Source organism: Pygocentrus nattereri, chromosome 29, assembly GCF_015220715.1.
Source record: "Pygocentrus nattereri isolate fPygNat1 chromosome 29, fPygNat1.pri, whole genome shotgun sequence".
NCBI lineage: Eukaryota > Metazoa > Chordata > Actinopteri > Characiformes > Serrasalmidae > Pygocentrus > Pygocentrus nattereri.
In genome coordinates this window covers 19,554,669-19,578,657 of record NC_051239.1, presented here as the reverse complement: position 1 = coordinate 19,578,657, position 23,989 = coordinate 19,554,669, and the positions used below count along the sequence as shown (strand labels likewise).

Below are 23,989 nucleotides of genomic sequence, written 5' to 3'. Positions count from 1 at the left end.
TTGCACAGAAGTTATTAAGCATGTCTGAAAGGGAGGAATCACTGTCATAAGAAGGTGGAGGTGACTTGTAGTTGGTGATGGCCTGGATGCCCTGCCACATGTACCGTGTGTCAGCAGTGTTTTGAAAATGATCATGGATTTTTTTTGAGGAGGCGCGCTTAGCCTCTTTGATGGCCTGGGAGAGCTTGGCTCTTGCCACCCTGAGGCTTGCTTTGTCCCTTGACTTCAAAGCCTTGTCTTGGGTTCTCAGCAGCATGCACACCTCTGCAGTCATTCATGGTTTCTGGTTGGGGTGACTTGTGACGAGTTTGGAGACTGTAACATCATCAACGCACTTGCTGATGTAGCCAGTCGCTGATTCTGTGTACTCCTCCAGGTTGATGGAGTCACCGGTAGTAGCTGCTACTCTGAACATCTCCCAGTCAGTGTGCTCAAAACAGTCCTGAAGAGCAGAGAGAGCTCCTGGTGGCAAGGTTCTCACTTGCTTCTGGTCTGGTTTGGCACATCTGATGAGCGGTCTGTATGCTGGGATGAGCATCACAGAGATGTGGTCTGAGTAGCCATAGTGGGGGCGGGGCTCAGCCCTGTACACGCTGGGGATGTTTGTGTAAACAAGATGCAGCACGCGAGCCCCACAGGTTGCAAAGTCTGCATACTGGTGAAATTTGGGGAGTACTGACTTCAGATTGGCATGGTTGAAATCACTGGCAACTGTCTGAGTTTGTGTTCTGGAGGTCGCTGATTGCACTGAACAGCTTGTTCAGTGCGGCCTTAGCATTAGCACTGGGAGCTATATGCACCACTATTATATACAGCGAACTCGGCTCTCTAGGCGAATGAAAAGGCCTGGCTCTGACAATCGCAAACTCCACCAGCAGTGAGCAGTGACTGGAGACTAGCGCCACGTTTTTACACCACTCACTATTGATGTAAACACATAGGCCCACTCCTTGAGTCTTACCGCTCAACTCACGTCTCTGTCCTCACAGGAAGCACAACAGGCCGTCGAGCTGAACAGCACTTGCCTTGCTTCTGCCTTCTTGTGCATTGCCAGCAGGCTCATGCAGTGCCGTGGATCATACCAGGCCTAGTTCGCACAGCTCTTCCCACAGTTCGTTTGTGAGCAGAGACTGTGGTTGGTTTCTCAGCTGTAGCAGGCTCTGGTGTAGGTAGACGGTGAAGCAGTCATGATGATTTGTCTTGGTGGGGTTACACAACAAACAGTAAACCAAAGTAGCAAAAAGCACAAGCACCATTTTGTTGTTCCCGAAGTGGCTGCTGCAGCTACCAGCTGCACCGCTGAAACCAAGTTGGGCTCAGCCCCTTAGTTCCAGTGAAAGGAACTCTTAATGCTTTAGCACCAAGAGATTTTGGACAATTTCAACTTTGTGGGAACAGTTTGGGGACGGCCCCTTCCTGCTCCAACATGACTGCACACCAGGGCACAAAGCAGGTCCATAAAGACGTGGATGAGCCAGTTTGGTGTGGAAGAACTTGACTGGCCTGTACAGAGTCCTGACCTCAACCCCATAGACCACCTTTGGGATGAATTAGAGCGGAGACTGTGAGCCAGGCCTTCTTGTCCAACATCAGTGTCTGACCTCACAAATGCGCTTCTGGAAGAATGGTCAAAAATTCCCATAAATACTCCTAACCCTTGTGGAAAGCCTTCCCAGAAGAGCTGAAGCTGTTATAGCTGCAAAGGGTGGGCCGAGATCATATTAAACCCTATGGATTAAGAATGGGACGTCACTCAAGCTGATATGCCTATGAAGGAGATGAGCAAATACTTTTGGAAATATAGTAAAAGTGATTCTGAATTTATCATAGTGAAATAAAAATCATAAAATTATAAAGGCCAGAAAATTACTAAAATTTCACATACCTCTGTATGCAATCAATTAGGTGAAAGTTCTTAAAAAAAAATTGTGTCTTTTTGATTTGCATAAACTCACATTGAATTACATGCAACTAGCTAATATTATTCACAATATCAATAATAATAACTAATTGGAGAAACGTAATAAAACATCTGAGGCTTACACCCAGATGCTATAGTTAATTACAGCTAACTAGCTCTTTTGCAGAATAATTAGAGCTATTTAACTAAGTTAAGGGTTGAACACTGGTTATACATCCGTGAATATTTGATACTGCACAACTGTTAACATGGGTTATCATTTACAGTCACTTGGTTCATTTACTGGAGGGGACATGCACCACTGCATTATCAACTGCATAACATGAATGTGATTTTAACACTTATTTATTGTTGTTTTAGTTTATTGTTTTATTAATCTTTACTTCAATTAATGCATCTGTAAATAGTGTACAGCAATACTTTTGCCCCTGTTTTGGGCTTGTTTTTCTCTATACTGTATTTGTACTGCTGCAATAGAAGAATTTCCCTCTTTATTCTGTATTAAAAGTGATCTCTCGCTATCTATCTCTATCTCTCTATCTATCTATACTGGTTTGTCATACAAATGTGCTTACCTTGTGTTTCACTTTTGCTCATCTTCACAAGGTCTTAGCTCTTCAGGTGGCATCGCCTGCAAATATTCTTCTTTCTTGTCCACAGTGTGGATTGGCACCTTTAACACTGAAAATGTCTTTATTTGGCTGAAATCATTCCTAATGGGGACCAGGAAGTGGGCGGTATCTGACCATATTTGGAATACGTGTGTGTGCAGAGCAGTGGGTGCAGTACCAGCCGGGGACTATAAGGGGGCGCCATCACACACGCGCACTCTGTTCCAAACATGCGGTATGGGTCAAAGCTAAAAACTTCACAGGCACCTTTTTAAGAGCTCTTCTATTCATCTAAAATGGTTTCCCTCATGGGGACCAGGTTTTTTGTCCCCACACCGCAATTGGTCCCCATGACGTGACTGTGTAAACAGAATCTTGTCCCCACAATGTGATGAATACCAGAACACACACACACACACACACACACATACATACATACATACACATGTCCAAATGAGGAGAGCTGTAGACATTTCTCAACAAATGACACATTTATTCTCAAACATATCTCTCAGTAATATAGTACTCTAATATAGTACACATTTATATATTATTTATGAATATATACTGTATTTCAGCACTTTGCGCTCTGTTAACATGAACAAAAAATGTTTGACATACACATGTGGACACAGACACGTACAACAGTCATACATACATCTATCAACTGACCCTATGGTTAAACAGCATTTTGCATAGATATAGTTTTGCATGTGCTTTGAGTGTGCACTAATGTTTTCATCGGGAATGATGACACATTGAAAGGTGCTGTTCATGGCATTCTACACTGCAAAAAATGACATCATGGCAAGTGCAAACATCTTAAATCTCGTCGATATAGAGAATATTTCTCATTTTGAGATTGTTATAAGAATATTAAAAGATTATTGCACAGATTATTTCTCGTTCTGCACTTGTGGGGATGCAGGAAGGTGTTTTTGGCGTTCATATATGTGGCATGTGGCATAAGTGATGTCACAAACTTATTTTTCTTTCTTTTGTTTTTGGATCATTTATATCAAACAGGTCACGATGTGCTGTAATGTGCACTCATATTACCAACTCATCAAACTGCTGATGCACACCCTGGAATCTGTTCTGGATGATCTTTTTGCAAATGAGTGACCAATCAGATTGTTGATATGTGGCCCAGTAACAAATTGTGTCACACCTATAACTAAGCTGCACAATGAGATTCACACAGTCCATCTCAAATATATAGAAAAATGTAGGGCATGTCAGGGGCTAACATTTGGCAAGGGAAGCGGTTTTCTTGCTGTAATGAAAGCAAAGTTAACTTAAACAGCCCTTGGAAGCTGCAGATACTACAAGAAATAAGATCTAGCTTGATATTTAAATCTCAAATTCAAAATAAACATACAATGAAGATATGATGACAATAGTAAAAGATCGTTCATTTATATGCTTGGGTGAAATGTCCCACGTTCTGACTGAGTTTGGACTATTTTGATGTTCTTTCAGTGCACTGAGATTCACCATTCAGAAAGGGATCTACAGCACAACCAGCGAAATGCATGCAATTACACATTCCCAAATGCCAAAATCTTAATTTGTGGCTTTCATGTTCTTTTCGAAATCATTTTTAGTAGTTGCAGTTAAACAATCTCAAAATCTGTGGATGCTGCAGCCCCCTCAGCACCCCCATATCCAATGTCCCTGTTTACTTGTTTTAAGTAATTTCCTATAGAAATTGTCTTATTCCATTGGTGCATCATTTGGCTAGTGTAGGATGAAAGAAAGATAATTTAACTTTGCTTTAAAAAATAATATTTGAACAAACAAAATATTAAGGATTTGTATAGTAACCATATTTCTCTAGATAAAATGAATTGTAAATTGTCTAAAATTCAACAATGTAAAAATGAGAAGTATGAGATATATCAGCTTGACTTTCACTATTAGATGATTTCGCCTTGCAGTGTTACTGAAAATATCGCTGCCATTCATGAAGCACTAAAAGTAGTTTGAAAATAGTAATAATATTCAAGAATTAATGTGATGCTGTGCATATTGGACAGAGGACTGAGCGCAAGGGTAGAGGCGCGCGCAGCGGTAATGAATTTGTAGTGGCAGCACTAACGCGACCCGACAACCTGATGACATCACACTCCCAGGGCAACATGAGCGCGTGTGTGTGTGTGTGTGTGTGTGACAGCAAATCTCTGATTTGAGCAGCCTTGCTTACAGGCTGTTTGGCCTTCACGTTATTACTCAAAGCATCATGTCTGATGTGATTTCGAATATGCGTGTGCACGTGTGTGTGTGTACGCGTGGTGCTTGGCTGTTCACTATCCTGTTATATAAGGTGGATAAATTCAGACAACCTGACAGAACAACCTCGTGTCCTTCACACCCTCGTTCACAGTCTCTCTCCGCGTTATGGTGTGCATGAGGGTGTGAGGTAGCTCATAACACTCGTTTTCACAATCAAAACCCTTCTCGAATCCTCTGTGCAAGTTCAACAACATTCCAAGAGCCCAAATCTTTTCCCGCTATTTTTGCACTGGTGGATTTTTTTGTGCAAATACAGTCCCAGAGACCACCATTCACTTATTTAATCTCCAGCCAGAACAGTCATTATGTACAAGTAATTGATTTTAGAATATAAAATAATCCTAATATAAAATAATACACTTTCATAAACTGTCCCCGTCAGATAAACAGCCCTTAAAGCATTCATCTTTAAGAGACAGGAGATATTCAGCTTTGCTCTTGCTTTATCTCCATGAGTGCGTCTGTCCACTCTTCCACTGTGAGAAGACAACTCAACACTTTGTGTGTCTGAAAGGATGTGTAGCTGTCAAGAAACCAGGAAAAGGAAATTGGCAAAGAAGAACTAATTTGCAAATGAAATAAAGAAGCTGCTGGTGTTCTCACGACTATGGACTGGCTCCCTCAGAGCCCAGCCCTCAACATCATTGAATATAATTAAGTCTTGTGAAAGCAGGTGTCTCAAAAAGCCTGGAAGCTGTAATAAAGACAAAGTCAAAAAGCCACGTTAAATACTGAAAAACTTTAAATGATATGTAGTTATTGAGGATTCTTCACAATTGTCTTGCACTTAGTGTCTGATTTGACTGGAAATGAAATAAACATTGTGCGCTCTCTGATTTTTGCACAGTACTGTATAGTCTCATAATCTAAATACCTAGATTTTAATTCCACTGTAATCCATTTGAAACCTAATCCTGGGGCACGTCTCTTACACGCACACAGACATAATTACACACGCAGAACTACATACATACATACAGTAGCAGCTGCCTACTTGACCAGTCAAACCCTGATAGGCCGGTAAACATACAGACCAACCAACCAACCAACCAACCAACCAACCCATAAACACAAATTGAAACGCATTACACAGGTCATTATGTACATATTGCTGTTAAACGCGCTTGCATTAGACAGATCGTTATTCTCTGAGTTATTATACAATTAAAACATTGATATGTATCTATGTATGTTATCTTTGGCCTAATCTCTGGAAGTCGTGTACTGGGTAAATATACTGCATTATAGAACAAGTCCCGTTTTCCCTGGTTGTCGTCATATCTAGTTTTGCCTTTATGAAGGAGAGTGTTTGGAAAGAGCATTTGTCCCTTTGAGAAGGTGTAACGAGATTTGACGAGAGCTGGATCAGCTCTATCCACAACCATCTGCACATGTGTAATTGTGTGTACATGTTTGCTTTTATATATATGGGTGTTTTCTTTCTACCGTAAAGGAATACCACAACATGTTTCAACCTAATAAGCCACATCCGTACCGTATAGTTGATTACCACAAATGACCATTTTACCACTTTTCTCTGTAGTCAGAAAACTGGCCGACTCAAAAGTAGCTAATAATAGAAACCACTGGGCAGTTGCTGAATTCTGTTGGTGAGCTTTTGAAATATGTCAAATATTGTTCTTGTACAACAATAATACATATAGAGAAATCCCACAATGATAACAATCACTTATTAATTATTATATATAAATAATACAAAAATAAATGAACTCATTCTAAATAGTTGTGAAGCAACCAGTCAGGTGAACAACAGATTTTATTTTTGTAGCCTACAGAAAGCCACATTTGTTGAAAGTGCTCTTAATAAAGGTGCACACAAGACAGTGAAGCTGAGTAAGACAGTGAGGACGAACACAGATGGAAACCAGCTATCTGTGGGACTGCAGGCAGGATAAAATATTTATCAAGAGTGGGACAAATGCTGCCAATCTTCTGCAATGTTCTGTTCCGATCAAAAGGATCTTTCAAATATAGCTGAGGAATGGGGCCTATATTCAGACAGTTTTCAAGGAAACTGCCAGAGTGTTCTTTAGTGGGCTTCTGACCTGATGAAGTTTCAAGAGAAACACCCACAGATGAAACTAGCTGCTACAAGTTGATAAAGGTGTCTGTTTAAGGGGGTGTAAACTGAATGCAGGGTGTGTAATGCACCTACTTTTGGTTTACCTGTTTTAGCTTGCAGGACATCGTTTTGCCAGATTATCATTCACATCAATGGTAGCTTCTCCATTACGTATTTCTTTATTTATTTGGCACCAACTCCTTTCTGATGACATGACAAAGTGGCCTTGGTGGACTTGGTATACCATTTTGCGTTACATAATACAAACGAAGAGCTGGGTCCTAGCTTTTGGAACACATCTCTAGTTTCCTTCAGAGTTTAGTTCTAACCTGTATCTAACATGCTGCACCACACTCACTTAGCACTTCTGCTTTAGATCCAGCCAATGAACAACATCTGTAGAAGTTAATTAGTTGAAACTAGACTCTATAGGAAGGTAGATCTTCAGGACCAGGGTTGGTTTTCTGGTATTCATGCATGATCAGGCAGGAGTCTGTTAAAACTCCACCTATAACACTATACTGGTAACATATTGCCTCTCTGAAAGAACAAAATATACAAATTATTCATGCCTAGTTGACTGATTGCTTTGACTGAAGAATTCTTGAGAGAATTCTACAGAAATACTTTCACATAAACGTTAGCTGGCAGCATTCTGCCATTTCTCATTGGCTTCTGTTATAAGTCTGTCTGGAGTCAACAAGTTTTCTGCACAAGGGAACATGTAGAACATATTATTTGTGGCAATTATTGAACATATTGTTGGTGGTAACCCACTGTATGCTACTGATGCAGTAGACTGAAAAATCCAGGAGTATTCCTTTATCGATGTTCATGATCTGTGACGACTATGTAACATCCCTGGTGCAGATATGTGCATTATTTCATGTCTCACTCCTTCTCACGCTATAGCGTTCTCCAGCGGCTCCTTCTCCCCTTCCCTATCTGTGTTCTCTCTCTGTGTCCCTCCTCCTCCGGCCTCCTTCTCTCGCTTCTTCAGCTCACGCTGGTATTTGGCCATGATGGCGGCATAGGCGCACCCGTAGACAGCAGCAGCCAGCATCATCAGACAAACAATGCCACACACCACTCCGGTTATTACCACTGTGGCTATGGCATGACGCAGGTTGACAGGCCGAGGCTTCTGTTTGGCCTCACACTCCGGTGGGGGTCCGAATTCGCCCCCATACGGAGGAGCCTCCGGGCTGGGGTGGAGATGACCACGGAGCAGCCGGTGCTGGTTGTCCAGGTGGTGGATGTTGGCGAACAGGTAGCTGTAGCTGGTGGTCATGCAGGTGTGGAAGAGCTCATAGGGAACTTGCTGCAGGTCACGCTCCCGCATGGCGTGAGGCTGGGCACACACAACCTCATCCACCACTCCACCTGAGATAGAGAACAGAGGAAAGCAGAGGGGAGAGGTTGCATATTATCAAGGATGTAATAAAAAAAAGGATTCAAGCGAACGAGGTTGTAGGGATGAAAGAGGGCAGATGAAACGGAACAAAGGAAAAAGAGGGAGAGATCAAGACATAAGACATGATTATGGTTTTGAATGAAAGCGAGATCACTAATGTTGATTCAAACAGATGGGAAGTAAAAGAGGGAGATGAAAACATGCGTTCCTGTTCCGTTGCTTTGTAGAATATCTGACTAATTATTTTTTATCGAAATTGCAGTTTATAAGAGCTCAATCTCAAATCACAGTAGCTGTCATTTTTGAATGCTTTAGAGATTCATATTAAAGCTTTGTAAATGTTAAGTTGCTGAAACGTAAACTTAGGGACTAAACCTCTATTTACAATCATTTCCCGCTTAAACATTTCCTTGAAGATATTTTACACAACATACTTCAGATAAACAGGAAACCTAAGGGCCAAATGTACCTCAAATGTTTTATGCAAGTAACCACTGGACCTCAATTAATAGAAAATCATCAGAGTCACAAATACAATAGTAAACCTAAACATTGCGATGAGATGTTTTGCCCAAATCGTTTAGCCCTGCTTTGCAGGCTGTATGGCTCACTCTTTGGCCATTTTATCAGAAACACCTGATTCATGCACTGTTATCAGTTCACTTTGTAGGTTTACAGTTATTTAGTGTAGCTAATTTCTTGCTGTATACGTTATCTGCCCCCCTCTACCCCATTCATCTGTGGAAACAGACTGAAACTTCTGAATTTGTCCCCGTAGTTCATTCATTCGCATAGCGCTTCTCACTTTTCTCTGTGTACTGTCACATTATATGCGGATATCTTGACATTACCATAGGTTTGCTAAGCAGTGGAACAGATATATAGACACCCACATTACTTAGTCATCGCATCTTAGTCATGCTTTCTTTCTCTCTCCCGATTTGTCTGATCTTACTGAACCTCTGCTTTTGTTCACCCTGTGTCCCTGATCAGTATGCATGCATTCGGATTAGCATCCTCTGACTTTGAAACAGCAAGCTGCCTAAAGTGCAGGAGCTATGGTCCAAAGGGCTTGACATTTGCAATCAGATCAACAGTATAAAAACAGCGCTGCACCATCATTCTGGGAATATTCATATGCTAACCCTGCTAGAAATACCAGCATAAACCAGTACAGTTGGTCATCAGCATTGTGTTTTGAATGCTGGTATGCCAGTTAACCAGCAGGACCATGCAACTAGCACCAGACCAGCATAAACCAGCTTAGATCAGCTTATATCAGCATGAAATTATTGCTGATAAGCTTGCTGTCGTGCCTCCCAGCCTGATATGCCCACTGACCTCTGTTGTCTGTTCTTTAATAAGTAGAAAGGAAAAAAAAAAAGTTCAAATTTTTGGGCATGGTAATCAACTATAGGGTACAGATGTGGCAAATTAGGTTGAAATATATCTGTGTGCCTAATATGAAGTATTTCTTTAAAACAAATATGCACATATACTGAGGATTCTACCAAATTAGTTCAAACTGTGGACCCACAGTACAAAGGTACTTTTAAAAAATAGATAAAACGGTAAATATTTGCAGGTATGATGGTCTATGTAAACCCAATGCATTCATTGAGATAGCAGTAGCTAAATATGTTCAAAATCATCTTTTATAGGGCACAAGCTCAAATAATCAAACCCTACTCACTACTACCCTCTAAACATATCGTATGACCAGTCAGAGGTTTTATGATTATAAATAAATGTCTTATGAATATTTTTTTTTTTGCAGTCAGCTTAATTGTATAATAATAATTGCAGTCAGATGATTATGTACTAATTCTGACAGGTTGAAGTGTAAATGCACTAAGAAAATGATTATGACAACCATTAAAGTGAATGCAAAGACAAAGACTCCACAGTATATAAGAAATAATATAGCCATCTGTCTACTGCTGTCATAATATCTATTAATACTTAATCTTTCAAAGGTCAAGGTTAAAAAGAGCTGTTTCACTTCTGACAGTCCACCGGCACCAGGCTGTAAACTGTGGGTGTATGTGTGCGTGGGTGTGTGTGTGTGTGTGTGTGTGTGTGTGTGTGTGTGTGTGGGTGGGTGTATGTGTGTGCGTGGGTGTATGTGTGGGTGTATGTGTGTGTGGGTGTGTATGTGTGTGTGTGTGTGTGTGTGCGTGGGTGTATGTGTGGGTGTATGTGTGTGTGTGGGTGTATGTGTATGGGTGGGTCTGTGTGTGTATGTGTGGGTGTGTGTGTGGGTGTATGTGTATTGGTGGGTGTGTGGGTGTATGTGTGTGTGTGGGTGTGTATGTGTGCGTGGGTGTATGTGTGTGCGTGGGTGTATGTGTGGGTGTATGTGTGTGTGTGTGGGTGTATGTGTGGGTGTATGTGTGTGTGTGGGTGTGTATGTGTGCGTGGGTGTATGTGTGGGTGTATGTGTGTGTGTGGGTGTATGTGTATGGGTGGGTGTGTGGGTGTGTGTGTGTGGGTGTATGTGTATGGGTGGGTGTGTGGGTGTGTGTGTGGGTGTATGTGTGTGTGGGTGTATGTGTGTGCGTGGGTGTGTGTGTGGGTGTATGTGTATGTGTGGGTGTATGTGTGTGTGTGGGTGTGTATGTGTGTGTGCGTGGGTGTATGTGTGGGTGTATGTGTGTGTGTGGGTGTATGTGTATGGGTGGGTCTGTGTGTGTATGTGTGGGTGTGTGTGTGGGTGTATGTGTATTGGTGGGTGTGTGGGTGTATGTGTGTGTGTGGGTGTGTATGTGTGCGTGGGTGTATGTGTGGGTGTATGTGTGTGCGTGGGTGTATGTGTGTGTGTGTGGGTGTATGTGTGTGTGTGGGTGTGTGTGTGTGCATGCTCCTAGGTTTTTGCATAAATGGCTTTTGGCCACAATGGAAACAGCTGTTCCATACCTTCCTCATTACTCGTTTCATAAAGATCATAGTCACATTCCTGTTTATTTCTGTCTTTGTAATTAGAGTGCATGTTTAGCTGCTTTAATCCACATAGTCTCGCACACTTCTTCGACTATCCTGCAGTACTCCATGTATTTGATGTGTGCAACTAGTAGTCCTAACCAACAGGGTTACATAGTGTTTGGGCCAGCTTGACACACATTGGCCGTCATTCTTTTAAAATTACTTTGTATGTAAAAGGCTTTCTTTGCTCATGTTTATTTAACCGTATCAAACCAAACGGTGAAAGATACTTTCAGTGACTTGGGCAATGGCCCCTTAAACCCATTTGAATCTGCTGCCAAGGAGGTTACAGCATGTGCGTATCAACGTTGGCATATAGAATTCAGTTTTGCTGTGTGCTGCTGTTTTGCATCATTGTATAAAAGGTGTTTTTTTTGTTTGAATGCACTATTTTTTCAGAATGAGTGTTGAAGCTCATTGAGAGGGCAATTCAGACTGGGCAATGCAAGTGATGCACCTGGGCTTAAAGCCAAAACTAGTATAAAGTATTTACATCAACTTACATCCAGTTTTCAGTTTACATCCAATGAATTCCACTCTTTTTTAGTTGTAGTTTGCACATTGGCACAGTCGTTTGTACATTTCTGTCATTTTAAAGGCTCTGGCCACAGGTGGTGTGGGAACATTTGCTGCTGTTGTGCTGTGTTCTGCGTATCATTGCGTTTTCGAGTGGTATTAAACCTGTAGTGGAGAAGTCCTTGGATGTTGTTCCCCTACTTGGTGCTAGGCATGAAGGATTTATAAATTGGACCTCATAGGTGTCGTGAAATTGTTCCATGGGGCTGATGTTTTGACTGTTGATCTGCTTCTGCTCAAACTGTTGGAATGTGTCGGCTCTGGGAAGCTTAGGAGCTTTAAAGAACAAACTTTATTTTTAATCCCTGCTTTTAATTTTTCATTTACCTTTAAAGTTACTTTTTGTGTGTTTTTGTGTTTTTTTGTTTAAGAAGGGACGCAAACCAAATGAAAATCTACACATTTTGGGCTTTGTTACATAATCTTGTTTATACATCAAATACATGCAGCAACAGAAGAGAAAAGTGGACTACACTGCAGAAATAGGGACCCTAAATGAGGGGATGTTTGCAGCACATGTCTATGTTAACTGATGTTAGTTAAACCTGCCAGGAGTGTGTACAAAATACACTCCTCCAGCATTTTTCACTCATATCACACACCGAAAAACATTCCACTTTATTAGCCATGCCAGATGCTTCTGGTTTAAATACCAGCTTGCCTAATTTGTGCTGTTGATATTTTCTGCTTAGTGGTATGTGTCAAATACGCAGCATGCGGCAGGCTAGCCAAAGTTTAACTCGCCTAATGCAGACAGCCACAAGAGCCTCCACAACCTAGCCCCGCAAAGAGTACGTTATAGCAGAATTCCTCACATTTTTCAAAATCATTGCATAATTAAATGGTTAAAATATAAAGAGAGTCATTCAGTGTGGTCTGAGCATGAAGTGCTCCATTCAGCCTCACAGAAAGTTGTTACATGAAATGGTTGCAAATGCATTGCCTGATGCCTGAGACATTGTTTTATGACGGTTTTGAGATACGTTTTTGAGCTAACACACATACACACACACACACACACACACACACACACACACACACACACACATATATATATATATATATATATATATATATATATATATATATATATATATATATAGGTATTATAATTATGCCAAATGAAATTGATTTAACACTATTTAATCATCAACATTGCATACAAAAGCTCAGTAGACACCACTGTAAAGATATCATCTGAAAGTTTCTCTACAGTTAAGTATTCAATGAAACATCTCACACTGAATTATGCAGAAATAAAAAAAGGTGGAATTGCCCTTTAATGCTGCCTTACATTATTAACATCCAGATATCCAGAATGCTACACCCACAGTTGGCTGCTTATGTTTATATCTAACGTAAGTTAAAAAAAAAACAGTACATCCAGTAAATAATAGGATCAGAATCCCAAAGTGTCCCCAGTTTATTAACATATGGGAAAACCTAATGAAAATATAAATAAATACCACAGGAGATCCATAATCTTGTTTCTTGTCTACATGTAGCCAGAATTTACTTGCATAAAGGCGACTATTTTAGGCATGTCTTCAGTGTTAGCGGTCACATAGTACAAACCTGGGACAATAGGTAAAATGCTAATGAACACAGTAACTTATAAATCCACTTTCATCTGTATTTGAACAAAAATAGTACAAAGCCAAGACGTCATTTATTTACTTTTTCTGCTTCATAGTTTTTTTTTATTTTTATAAATATACATTAATTCTGAAATTGATAGTTGGGACAGGGGCAATTTAAGGCTAGGATTATTGTGAAATGTTCAAAAATATCTCAAACAGTTAATATAATCATGCTTGTATATGATGCATCCAGGAAAAGCCTAGTTCTCTGTGGTGTTGTGTAAAGAAGCCAGGATCTATCATGGCATGGGGGTATTAGAGGGTAACATGCTCAGATATGAGCGAACCATTATTACTGAACACATATGCTGGCCTTTTAAATGCACTCTTTTTTCGGGGACACTTGTATGTCTGTTGTCATTTCAACATAACGACACAAAGCCACATGCTACACGTGTTACAACAGCATGGCTGAGTAATCAGAGAGTGCAGTTCAGACCTGCCTCACTGTAGAATCTTTAGACCCTCTTCATTAATCCGAACCAGGATCGTGAGACATGTGCATGCGTAGCATTGATCTTTGTTTAACTGTCGTGCATAAGATTCACAGGCACCATGCTGGCCTGCTGGACATTGGGAGAGCCGTGTTTATATAGGCTGGCTCAGGCACATTGTTGCCTGGATCATTGCCAAATTAGGAACAGTAGCAACTGTTCTCAGCCTATATATAGACAGCTAGGAATAACTTTTCATAATGTCTTCCCATTGTCCTCTTTGGTACAGCTTACAGAGAAAAACAAATCCCATCCATATTATAACACATAGTACTGAATATAACATTACACATAAAGCATATCATACAGCAGATGCTTCACTCCCACTGAAAACGTGTCTTATTAGGTTGAAAACACAATAACAGAGGCCTTGTATTGTTGCACAGCTGAAGACGTGTATAACATAAGAATGACAAAAACATTCCCATTAAAATCAGTTCCGTTTTTGAGTGCTATTAAAAGGAAAGGTGATGTAGCGCAGTGATAAACATGCTCCTGTCACAACTTATGCGGAATGTGTTGCAGGCATTAAATTTGGTTTGAGCATATATTTCCAGAAAATAATTTTCCTCTTAATACAGCTCAAACTGAATTTACTTCTCACTGCTCTCTGTTTTCATTAGCATTCCACATACCGTCGTAGCTTTCTTGGAATTAGGCTTGTAAATTTTCAGTGGAATGCCCTTTCATCATTTCTGCAGTAGGTCATGCATGTAGCTTATTCATCCTCTGTGCTTGTTTCTCTATGAAATATCTAATTAAAGTTGGAATGATTCAGTAAATCAGTGGGAAGCGATTTATCGTGAACCGGCAGCTCTCGTATAGATTCTGCAGCTGTGAATAAATCTTATATCACTCTAACACGGTGGTGGTTGGTTAGTGTAGTGGTTAACACCTTTGCCTTCTACGCTGTAGACTGGGGTTCAATCCCCGACCAGGGCAAGCACCCTACACTATACCAATAAGGGTCCTTGGGCAAGACTCCTAACACCACCTTGGCCTAACTGTGTAAAAATGATCAAGTTGTAAGTCACTCTGGATAAGAGCGTCAGCCAAATGGCCTAAATGTAAATGTAACACTGGTCCATTTATACCATTTTTAGAAAGGATGCACATTCGACAAGGTTTTGCTGTTCAAATATCCTCTTTACTGTGATTATCTGCCGTATTCAGAAGCTGAAATGTGACATGCATTCTAATATCGAATGTTCTCCTTACATATCGAGGCTATAAGGGTCTATTAACGTTCAAATAACCTGTGTTTGTTTGATGCACCAGCAGCCTCCCACATTTATAGTGCCACTTTCCTGCGCTGACGAAGAAGTGTTTCTGCTAGTCTTATATTCCACCGCTTGAGTGCTCACTGCAGTGGTGTTCTTGAAGATCATTTGTGGTGATACGTTGGCCAGGCTAATTTGCTCCTATCTGGTCTGATCAGAAATGTGCCTCAGGCCGGCGCAAGAAAAGACGCGAGCCCTGTTTGTTCTGTTACTGTTCTATTAATTTATGTGCATGCTTTGTACATGTGAGGGTGATGATGGTGCTGGTTAACTGACTACACACTGCTCACACTGGATGAATTCACCGACCGCTTGCTGGCAGCGTTTGCAGATATTCATGTAGACATGTCATGTCTAACTGAGTTGCTCAAATGTTACAGTCATGTTAGGTAATCTTCTTTGCAGGATTGCTGTGGAATAGTTATGGGATCACGTTGAGCTCCCACCCACTGATAAAAGTATGATTAGTGCTATTAGTATTAGTTAGAGTTTCAGACTTTTTTGATGCCAGTCAGAGTCCAGGGATCATTGATTTCAGTTACGTTGAATGCAGTTCTAGGCATGTATTTGTTATTGCACAAAAACATAAGCTACTCCAAACATGAGCCGTATTCTCAAATCAGCTAAACAAGCAGACCTTTTCTAATGAAAGCATATTTTTTGCCTTATGACATGGCTGCTAAAATTTTAAGTTGTGGCTCTTGCAGACAAATATATGCACATTAAGACTGACTCAAGCTTTACACCTTCCCCAGTTTTAAACTTGAGCCAGTGATGAAAAGTAGCGACTGGCACTCGAGTCGCATCTTGAGTGGCTCACGACTCAATTCCGAGATGCCTTTAACTGACTCACGATGAAATTTCAGCCTGAGAAAAAAGGGAGCACAACGGATTCAATTAGGATTACCAGCCTTAATCCTGCAAATGGATGGAAACTTTCTTTACTGCCATTTGCTCATGTTCAGTAATGCTGTTCTCCTGAAGTTCTCAGTGACATCAGGTTCTTCAAGTGACGAGCCTTTTATTATAGAAAAACCTTCATCTAGCGTACTTGCCATATGATACAGACTAACCAACCATTTTTAACACTGCATTTACTGCATGTAATTCTTTCTATCACACTGAAAGTTTTTCTGTAATGACAGGCTAGCTGTTTGAAGCCACCTCGACCTTAAGTTAAGTTAAGCAATACTTTATTAATCCCACAAACGGGGAAATTCCACCTCCGCATTTAACCCATCCGTGAAGTGAACCACCACATACACACACACTAGTGAATACACACACACTAGGGGGCAGTGAGCACACTTGCCTGGAGCGGTGGGCAGCCTTATCCACAGCACCAGGGGAGCAGTTGGGGGTTAGGTGTCTTGCTCAAGGACACCTCAGTCATGGACTGTCTGCACTGGGGATTGAACTGGCAACCTTCTGGTCACAGGGCCAGTTCCCTAACCTCCAGCCCACGACTGCCCCCAATTGAACTTGACAGATGGACAGAGGTTTACTTTCATATAATGCGATCCTTGCAGCTAATAATAAGTTAATAACTTATGAAAAGCAGAGAGCATTTATCAGTTCATATTTCTCTCAGTGGTTAAAGAGCAAATGTCCTTTTTAAACCTCAGATTAGTATTAATATGATTTGCCACTCATAAATGACCAGGGGCATGTAGACAAATTTTGAACATGTTTGAAAGAGGACATACAAGCTACCTTACCCTGGCTATGGGCCAGTTTGGCTATTGGCTACATTTATATTTAACATGTCACTGCTGCCATCAACATTTATTATAAAAGACCTATATTTTGGATAGAAGGAGTAAGTTTAATAGTGACTAATGAGCAGGTGAAGTTAAACCAGACGGGATCTGTACATGGCTCAGCAAGCAGTGTAGCTGCTAAAGTCGAACATCAAAGCGTCACTGTAGAGTAACTGAGGATCGGCTCTGCCCCCATTAAAGTAGAGTCTTCCCCATTGTCAAAGAATCTTATATGATGTTGGAAGAGAGTACCGGACATTGGGCCTCATTCACCAACCGTCCTTGAGAAGAACTTTTCTCCTAAAACCCTTTTAGTTTTCGTGAAGGTTGACACTCACCAATGTTCTCTCTTATTTGGCATTTGTTATTAGGTAAGAACAGAATCTACACACAGTCAGGAGCACAAAGATGTGGGTAGTTCAGTTGTTTAGGAACACGTCATGAATCAGATGCAGATTTTTTCTTAGGACCTTTCTCAAGAACAAATTTAAGTGAAAACTTAGGGAGATATTGGTAAATGATGCCCATTCATTCTGGTCAAGTACATGCATTTGTCAGCTACCTGAAACCCTGGTATTAAGTGTGGTTAGTATTATGTTTGAATATGGTAAATAAATATAATCCTTAATAAAAGGTAATACCACATTTGCCTCTTTGCAATTTAATAACAATTGCTTGCCATGAGAAATAGAATATTTTAAAAACGTTAACGTGCTTGAACAGGCCCTGCCACAGCTCACAGCTCAAATGGGTACAGTGTAAATAAATGTTACTTATTTTTTTTAAGGTTTGTTGTGGTTATGTTGAACTAAACAGTAGATACCATCTCCTTTTGATGTCTGCAAAGCTGTGCAATGTCACAATCCCTATAATTCAGCATAACTAAGCTGAATAATCGCCCTTTGCATTGGTAATTTCACTGTTCAGCACAGAAAGAATACTGTGGAAGTCTCATCAGGACTTCCAGGCTGAGCACAACACATACGACAAATATTTTCAGTGTAGATGTTTTTACAAATTTAATAGTAGTGCTATTAAGTGAAATATTTGCAACGGTTTAGAAGCCAACCTCTATAAAAAATAAGCACCAGTACAATGCAGATTTTAAAATAATCAGCTAATATGATTTCATATCTTCAAAAATGTGAAGACTAAAATTCAAGAGTGCTTTCCAAATAAGGTGATGATTTGTTGTTGACGTTAAATGGCAACATATGATTGTCCCCTCTTAATTGTGAAATGTCAACAAATAAACAGCAGGAAGTTACATACATAATGTAAATATTATAAGTCTTAAATAACAAATGTTTTAGCACCACCATTCTCATAAGGTTTATATTTGTATTATAGCATGTTATCCTCATCTTACAGGTTAGATATTTATGCATGATCTGTTCTGTAAATATCTATTATATTAATAATGATGGTGTTTTGTGATTGATTTTATTCCTGTGTTACTGGAAAAAAGCAGTTATTACCAGCTTCATATCTGAGGCGCTTATATTTGAATGAATTCCCTACCTTTAAAAGTGAATGTCTCCAGCCATAGCTTAAGCCCTATCATCTGGCAATCACACTTCCACAGGTTCCCCCTCAGGTTCAGCACCTCCAGGCTCCCAAGGGCCTCCAAGTGAGCGCGGTCCACCTTGGTCAGCCGGTTATAATGAAGTGATAGGTGGGTTAGGTGGTGGAAGCTATCAGCTAGTGCTCCAGGTAGCCCTCCAATGTTGTTGTAAGAAAGGTCCAACTGGGTTAGATTCCGTATAGAGCCCAAAAAACGGCGGTCCACCTCACGGATCGAGTTGTTGGCCAAACTGAGGCTTCTTAACACCCTGAGCCCCAGGAGGGCACTGGGGGAAAGCATAGTTATGGTGTTGTTGGCCAGGTCCAGAACCCGGAGTTGTGGCGTTTCCCGAAATGCCATGGAGCCAAGGCCTCGTATACGGTTGTCCTGAAGATACAGCTCCTGAGTTTCTGGATGTAACTTGTGAGGAATGTCGTATAAACCACGCCCCCGACAGTCCACCACCTTGGCATAACTATCACATGAACACTCCTTGGGGCAAGGGGACACTGCCTGGACCAGAAGTAAGGTGGACAGTGCAAAGACCACACCTCCTGAGGTTAAAAAAATAGACATACAGTTAAAAATACAGACATACAGTTACCATTTTATCTTATAATTTTGGTGGATTTTAAAAATATCTCCAAAAAAATAAGACCGTTAAACCCACCTATCCAACATAAATAAAATTGCATTTATATAGCTGCGTGCCATGATTTAAAATAAATTTTAAAAAATTAATAATTAAAATTTGATAAACCTTAATATGACACAAATCAAGATTGCCCTACTTTATTTTAACCAAAGTTATTTACGGATTATTGGATTAGCCAACTGTAACGTTAACACCAACGCTGCGATAACTAACGTAACCGCAAGTGACAACTTCTTTCTAGAGCTCCAAGCACTTATGTGAAACCTGTTGCAGTGGCTGTTGTAAAACTATGACTTTGTGTCAGTGATGTTAGTCATGTCAGGTTCCAAGACAGGCTGGCATCACAAATTCATTTTTTATTGAGAGTAACTTGTTTAGAAAGCAAAGTCCTTGCTTTTAACACGAGCACTGTTAAAGCGCAATGATTATCATCAATCCCAGTAACAAAGCTACAGGGTTGACTGGTTAAAACCTGATAAAGATGGAGGTGGCTCAGCAGAATCGGATGATGGTAGTCCTTAGTCTGGGTCTCTATATGGTGAAAAACAAGGATCCCTCCAAAACACTCCGTGGTAGGTTTAGAAAAAATGAAGTAGACACAATAAATGTGTCATAATCCTTGTGCATGCCATATTTTAGCTTTTTGTATTGTAGAATCTGCTGTTTTCACTTAGAACATCAGCAAAACGTCATTTATCCAGGGTGCCTGTAAATGTATACATGATTATTTATTTATTTTTTTTATTCTGGCTATGCGTTCTTAGTTTTGGCCACAAGATTAATTGACCTGTGGGCTTCAGTCGGCAGTACAAAGGTTTATATCTGTCTACACCTCATTACAGAACTTAAGTTTTTATCTGAACGCCAATCACTTTTTTTAATATTTAGACTATTTTACTCTGCAAAACGTCAAGGGCCTAAATGTAAATTTACCCTTTGCAGGGCTCACCAATTTTAACTCCAACCCATGAGGAACACAACTCATAACTAACCAGTTGTTTAAAGATGGAGACCAACAAATAAACCCCTTAAAATCCCAGGCTTATTGCATACTAAGGCTTATTATTCCATACCTTTCAGTACAAACTGGCCAAGTTATTCTTTACAGAAGTGTGTAATGAAACGTTGGACCAGCCGGTGGGCCCTGGCCATTTATTAAAGGGTCAAACAAGTGGGATCTGGTATGCTTACGTTTGGTTGGAACAACACCTGAAGCTGCTCTGGCTCATTGTGGATACGATTGATGACCCTTGCCCTAGTGTCTTGTTTGCACCGCAGGTTCTTCAGAAATGTTCTTGAGCAATTGCTTCTCACACGCATTATGTATTTATAGCATGCCATAAGAGATCAGCAGGTCAAAGCACACATATGCATCGGAAATACAAGGACTTCAAACGTACTCAGATCAAATTACAGCAAGATCCTTTGACTCTAGAAAGATCTAAAGCAGGGGTTTCCAGTCCCGGGTCCTGGAGATCTACCCCCTTGGAGAGTTCAGATCCAACACACCTGCCTCTAATAATCAGAGGTCCTTGAAGGCCTTCATTACCATGGATGAGATGTGATAGATTAGGGTTAGAGTTAATCCCTGCAGGGTGGTAGGTCTCCAGGACCAGGATTGAGCACCGCTGATTTACAGTGTTGGTATAATCATTCCTACTCTCACTCTTGTAAGCACTCTTCCTGGAAAGAGAGACCAAATTTGCATTCGTCCATTAAAGAAAGTTCACATTAATGAATGTTTATTGATCATTCTGTTCTGTTTTCTTTTAGGCCGTACTGTAAATATGGTATTTTAGTGAAATATACAGTATTATACATGTAATCATTTCTCTTGGAGGAAATTAACATTAACAAACATTTAACATCATTTGACAACAAAACTCAGGACATTCAATATAAGCACTGCATCAGATGAACAAGTGCTACAATACTGGTGTAGAACTATGTAATACAGCAATAGCAGGTACTATATAAAGAGGACTGTAAGCATGATTGTAAAAACTCTAATCACGTGCAGGTAAAAATACGCCCTATAAAAGAGAGCCATGCCCTCGAGCTCAGACTGAATCAGAGCTTTGACGTTTGTTGTGTGTAGTCAGAAGCCTACGGGAACTGCTGTTGGCCACATTTCCAAAGTGGATTAGACAGGAATGGAAAATATCCCAATGATGCTACTGATATGACTTGATGATAGGCCTGTGCCTCTTAGTTGGGTAACTGCATGGAAAATAATCATGGGAAAAGGTTCAACTGGGCCAGGCGTGGTGGTAGTGGTAGGGGGTGGCGGTGGTGGGGTGGAGTTGGATGATGATACTTTTGGAGAAATTTGGGGGAATTTTGAAAAATCTGAAGCACACATGGAAGAAAACACAGTAATAGCATGTGAGTTGCGGCTTCCTCTTTGTCAAAGTTGTTTAAAAGTTTATTCATCATTCAGCCACAAAACTGTAATTGATCCAGGAATGAAGGATGAAATTGAGAATGTCACAGGATGGTTCTTGTGAAATTCACAGTTTCGTTCTTTATCTGGTACCTTATCCTCCGAAGCCATTTTGCATGAGACCACTTTTAGCAGCTGTTTTTTCGCCGAGAGCTGAGACAGGACTTCACTTGTGTTTTTTCCGTGCACTATACCAACTGTACAGCTCAACAGAACAAATGAATAAATAAGCGGCAGGTTTTCACACCTGTGGTGAATGAGTTTTACCATCAATGAGGGCTGTTACCACGGTAAATCAATGAACAGTCGGCAGCTATAGGCCTGCTTGATCACTAACTAAAATTATATTTAAAAAAATCCATCCTTAACCCTATACTGTCCAAGTTTTGGGTTACTCATGAGAAATGAAGTAGAACATGTTGTAAAATCAGTAAATTGCAAGCACATTGAAAGAATAGTCAAAGAGAGCTTGGTGACGTGGAGAATTAAGTGAATTATCTACTATTGTCGTCATAACTTCATCCGCTTTTTTACAGTGATGTTAATTCTTTCAGTTTTAACAAGAAAAATCCTATATAGTGCAGATTTACCATAGTCCAACTAGAGTTAAAAGCTAGAAAAACACATGCTCAAGGTAAGCAATAGGAATTTAATGAATACATGTAACAAGGTCGCATTGCCGAAATTATAGGACTTTGAGAAATCATTAAAAAAAGATGTTGACATGGTGAAATACTAGTGCAATACTATAGAATACTAGTTAGCTAGCTCTTTCACTGGTGGTCACTTGGAACTGACTAAACAGTTCAGTTTGTGTGTGGTGGGGGACTGGCAAGAGATAATGGTCTTAATTCTGAGAGTGCAAGAAACTCTCAATGGAAATGACCAGTGTTGTTTTTTATTTCATAGTAATTCAAACAGGACTCTAAAGCCTACAGCAAAAACAAGTCAGCTTCGTTTAATATTTTCAGGTAATACATTCTGTCTCTTATTTAGAGCTGCAGCTTGGTTTAGTCAAATGAATATGGTGAACAGGCAAATGTGAATAAGCTGTGCTCACTGGGAGACAGCATGTGAGAAGCGTAGGTTGATCCATGCCTTAAACCACAACTGTTCAATTTTTATTTTGAAGCCACCGTTCTACATTTCATTGACAGCTTTTGAAACGTGATATTTAGCAACAAAAGACATTACGTAAAAAGCCACTCGCGTGATTGCAGTTAGTCATGGCTCCACACATTTATTTTTAGCATAGCTTTAGCGTCCCTGTTTTCTACAAGACATTTGACTACAAGTATAACACAGCTGAACTCTGACTTTTGGTAATAATAAACACCACATTATAAAATCGGTGTGTGCGACCACATGTGCATTATGATGTGATGTGCATAACAAAGGATTGTTAGAAAGACTAAATGCTGGAACGTATAAACAGTGATGAGGTGGTCAGCGACCACATTTCCTCTGACTAATCTTTGTCTATAATGTCCACACTTTTCTATAATGTTCCACTTCTGACAGCACCAAGAGCACTTACCTGTCATGGCTCCTAGACCACTCCGCTCAGCGTGTCCAGGGGTCATCCTTTGTGTTTGTCAGCGAGTGTGTGTGTGTGTGAGTGTGTGTGTGTGTGTGTGTGTGTGTTCAGGATCGGACCCTGGCCATGTCTTCTGTGTCTCTGGCCATGGCAGAGACCGTCCCCATCTCTCTGCTCAGCACACACAGTGAGCCAGTCTCCTAATTGTGCACTGCTATTACTGGAGTAGACCCCTCTCTCTCTCTCTCTCTGTCTCTCTCTCTCTCTCTCTCTCTTTCTTTCTCTCTCTCTCTCTCTCTCTCTCTCTCTCTCTCCTTCCTTAAGCCTTTTTTGCCAACCACCTCAGTCTCTTAAAAATATAAAATATGTTCTCTCTCTCTCTCTCTCTCTATCTATCTATCTATCTATCTATCTATCTATCTATCGCTTCTGCTACATTATTCTTCTCCTCCTCATTTCACTTCAATGTCTTCTGTCATTTTCTGCCTCAACAACCGCCTCCTCTCTCTTCCTCTCTCTTGCTCTCCCTCTCTTTCTCTACCTATTCGGCAATGCACTTTGCACTCTCTCTCTTTCGCTCTCTCGCTGCTTCTTCTTTTTCTGCTTTCCCTCCTTCTCTCCTTATCCCTCTATGATTCTCTCTCTCTCAGTCCCTCTCTTTCTTTACTCTCTCTCTCTGCTCTCTATATATTTCTCTGTCTGAAGCTCTTTTCCCTGGCTTTCTTTCTTTTTGC

The 23,989-nt window shown here is 40.5% G+C and overlaps 2 protein-coding genes across 4 annotated transcripts in view; one reads left to right on the top strand and one right to left on the bottom strand.

Moving 5' to 3' along the window:
- The window catches only part of cacna2d3a (calcium channel, voltage-dependent, alpha 2/delta subunit 3a), a 338,457-nt gene that overhangs the window by 264,293 nt on the left and 50,175 nt on the right, over positions 1 to 23,989 (top strand). The window lies entirely within an intron of this gene.
- On the bottom strand, positions 3,529 to 23,857 carry LOC108411771 (leucine-rich repeat and transmembrane domain-containing protein 1). The gene is made up of 3 exons (XM_017683510.2): positions 23,256 to 23,857; positions 18,578 to 19,174; positions 3,529 to 8,293 (listed from the first exon to the last, which is right to left on the bottom strand). Exons 1-3 carry the CDS (start codon positions 23,299 to 23,301, stop codon positions 7,812 to 7,814), a joined length of 1,125 nt encoding a protein of 374 aa, XP_017538999.1. The 5' UTR covers positions 23,302 to 23,857; the 3' UTR covers positions 3,529 to 7,811.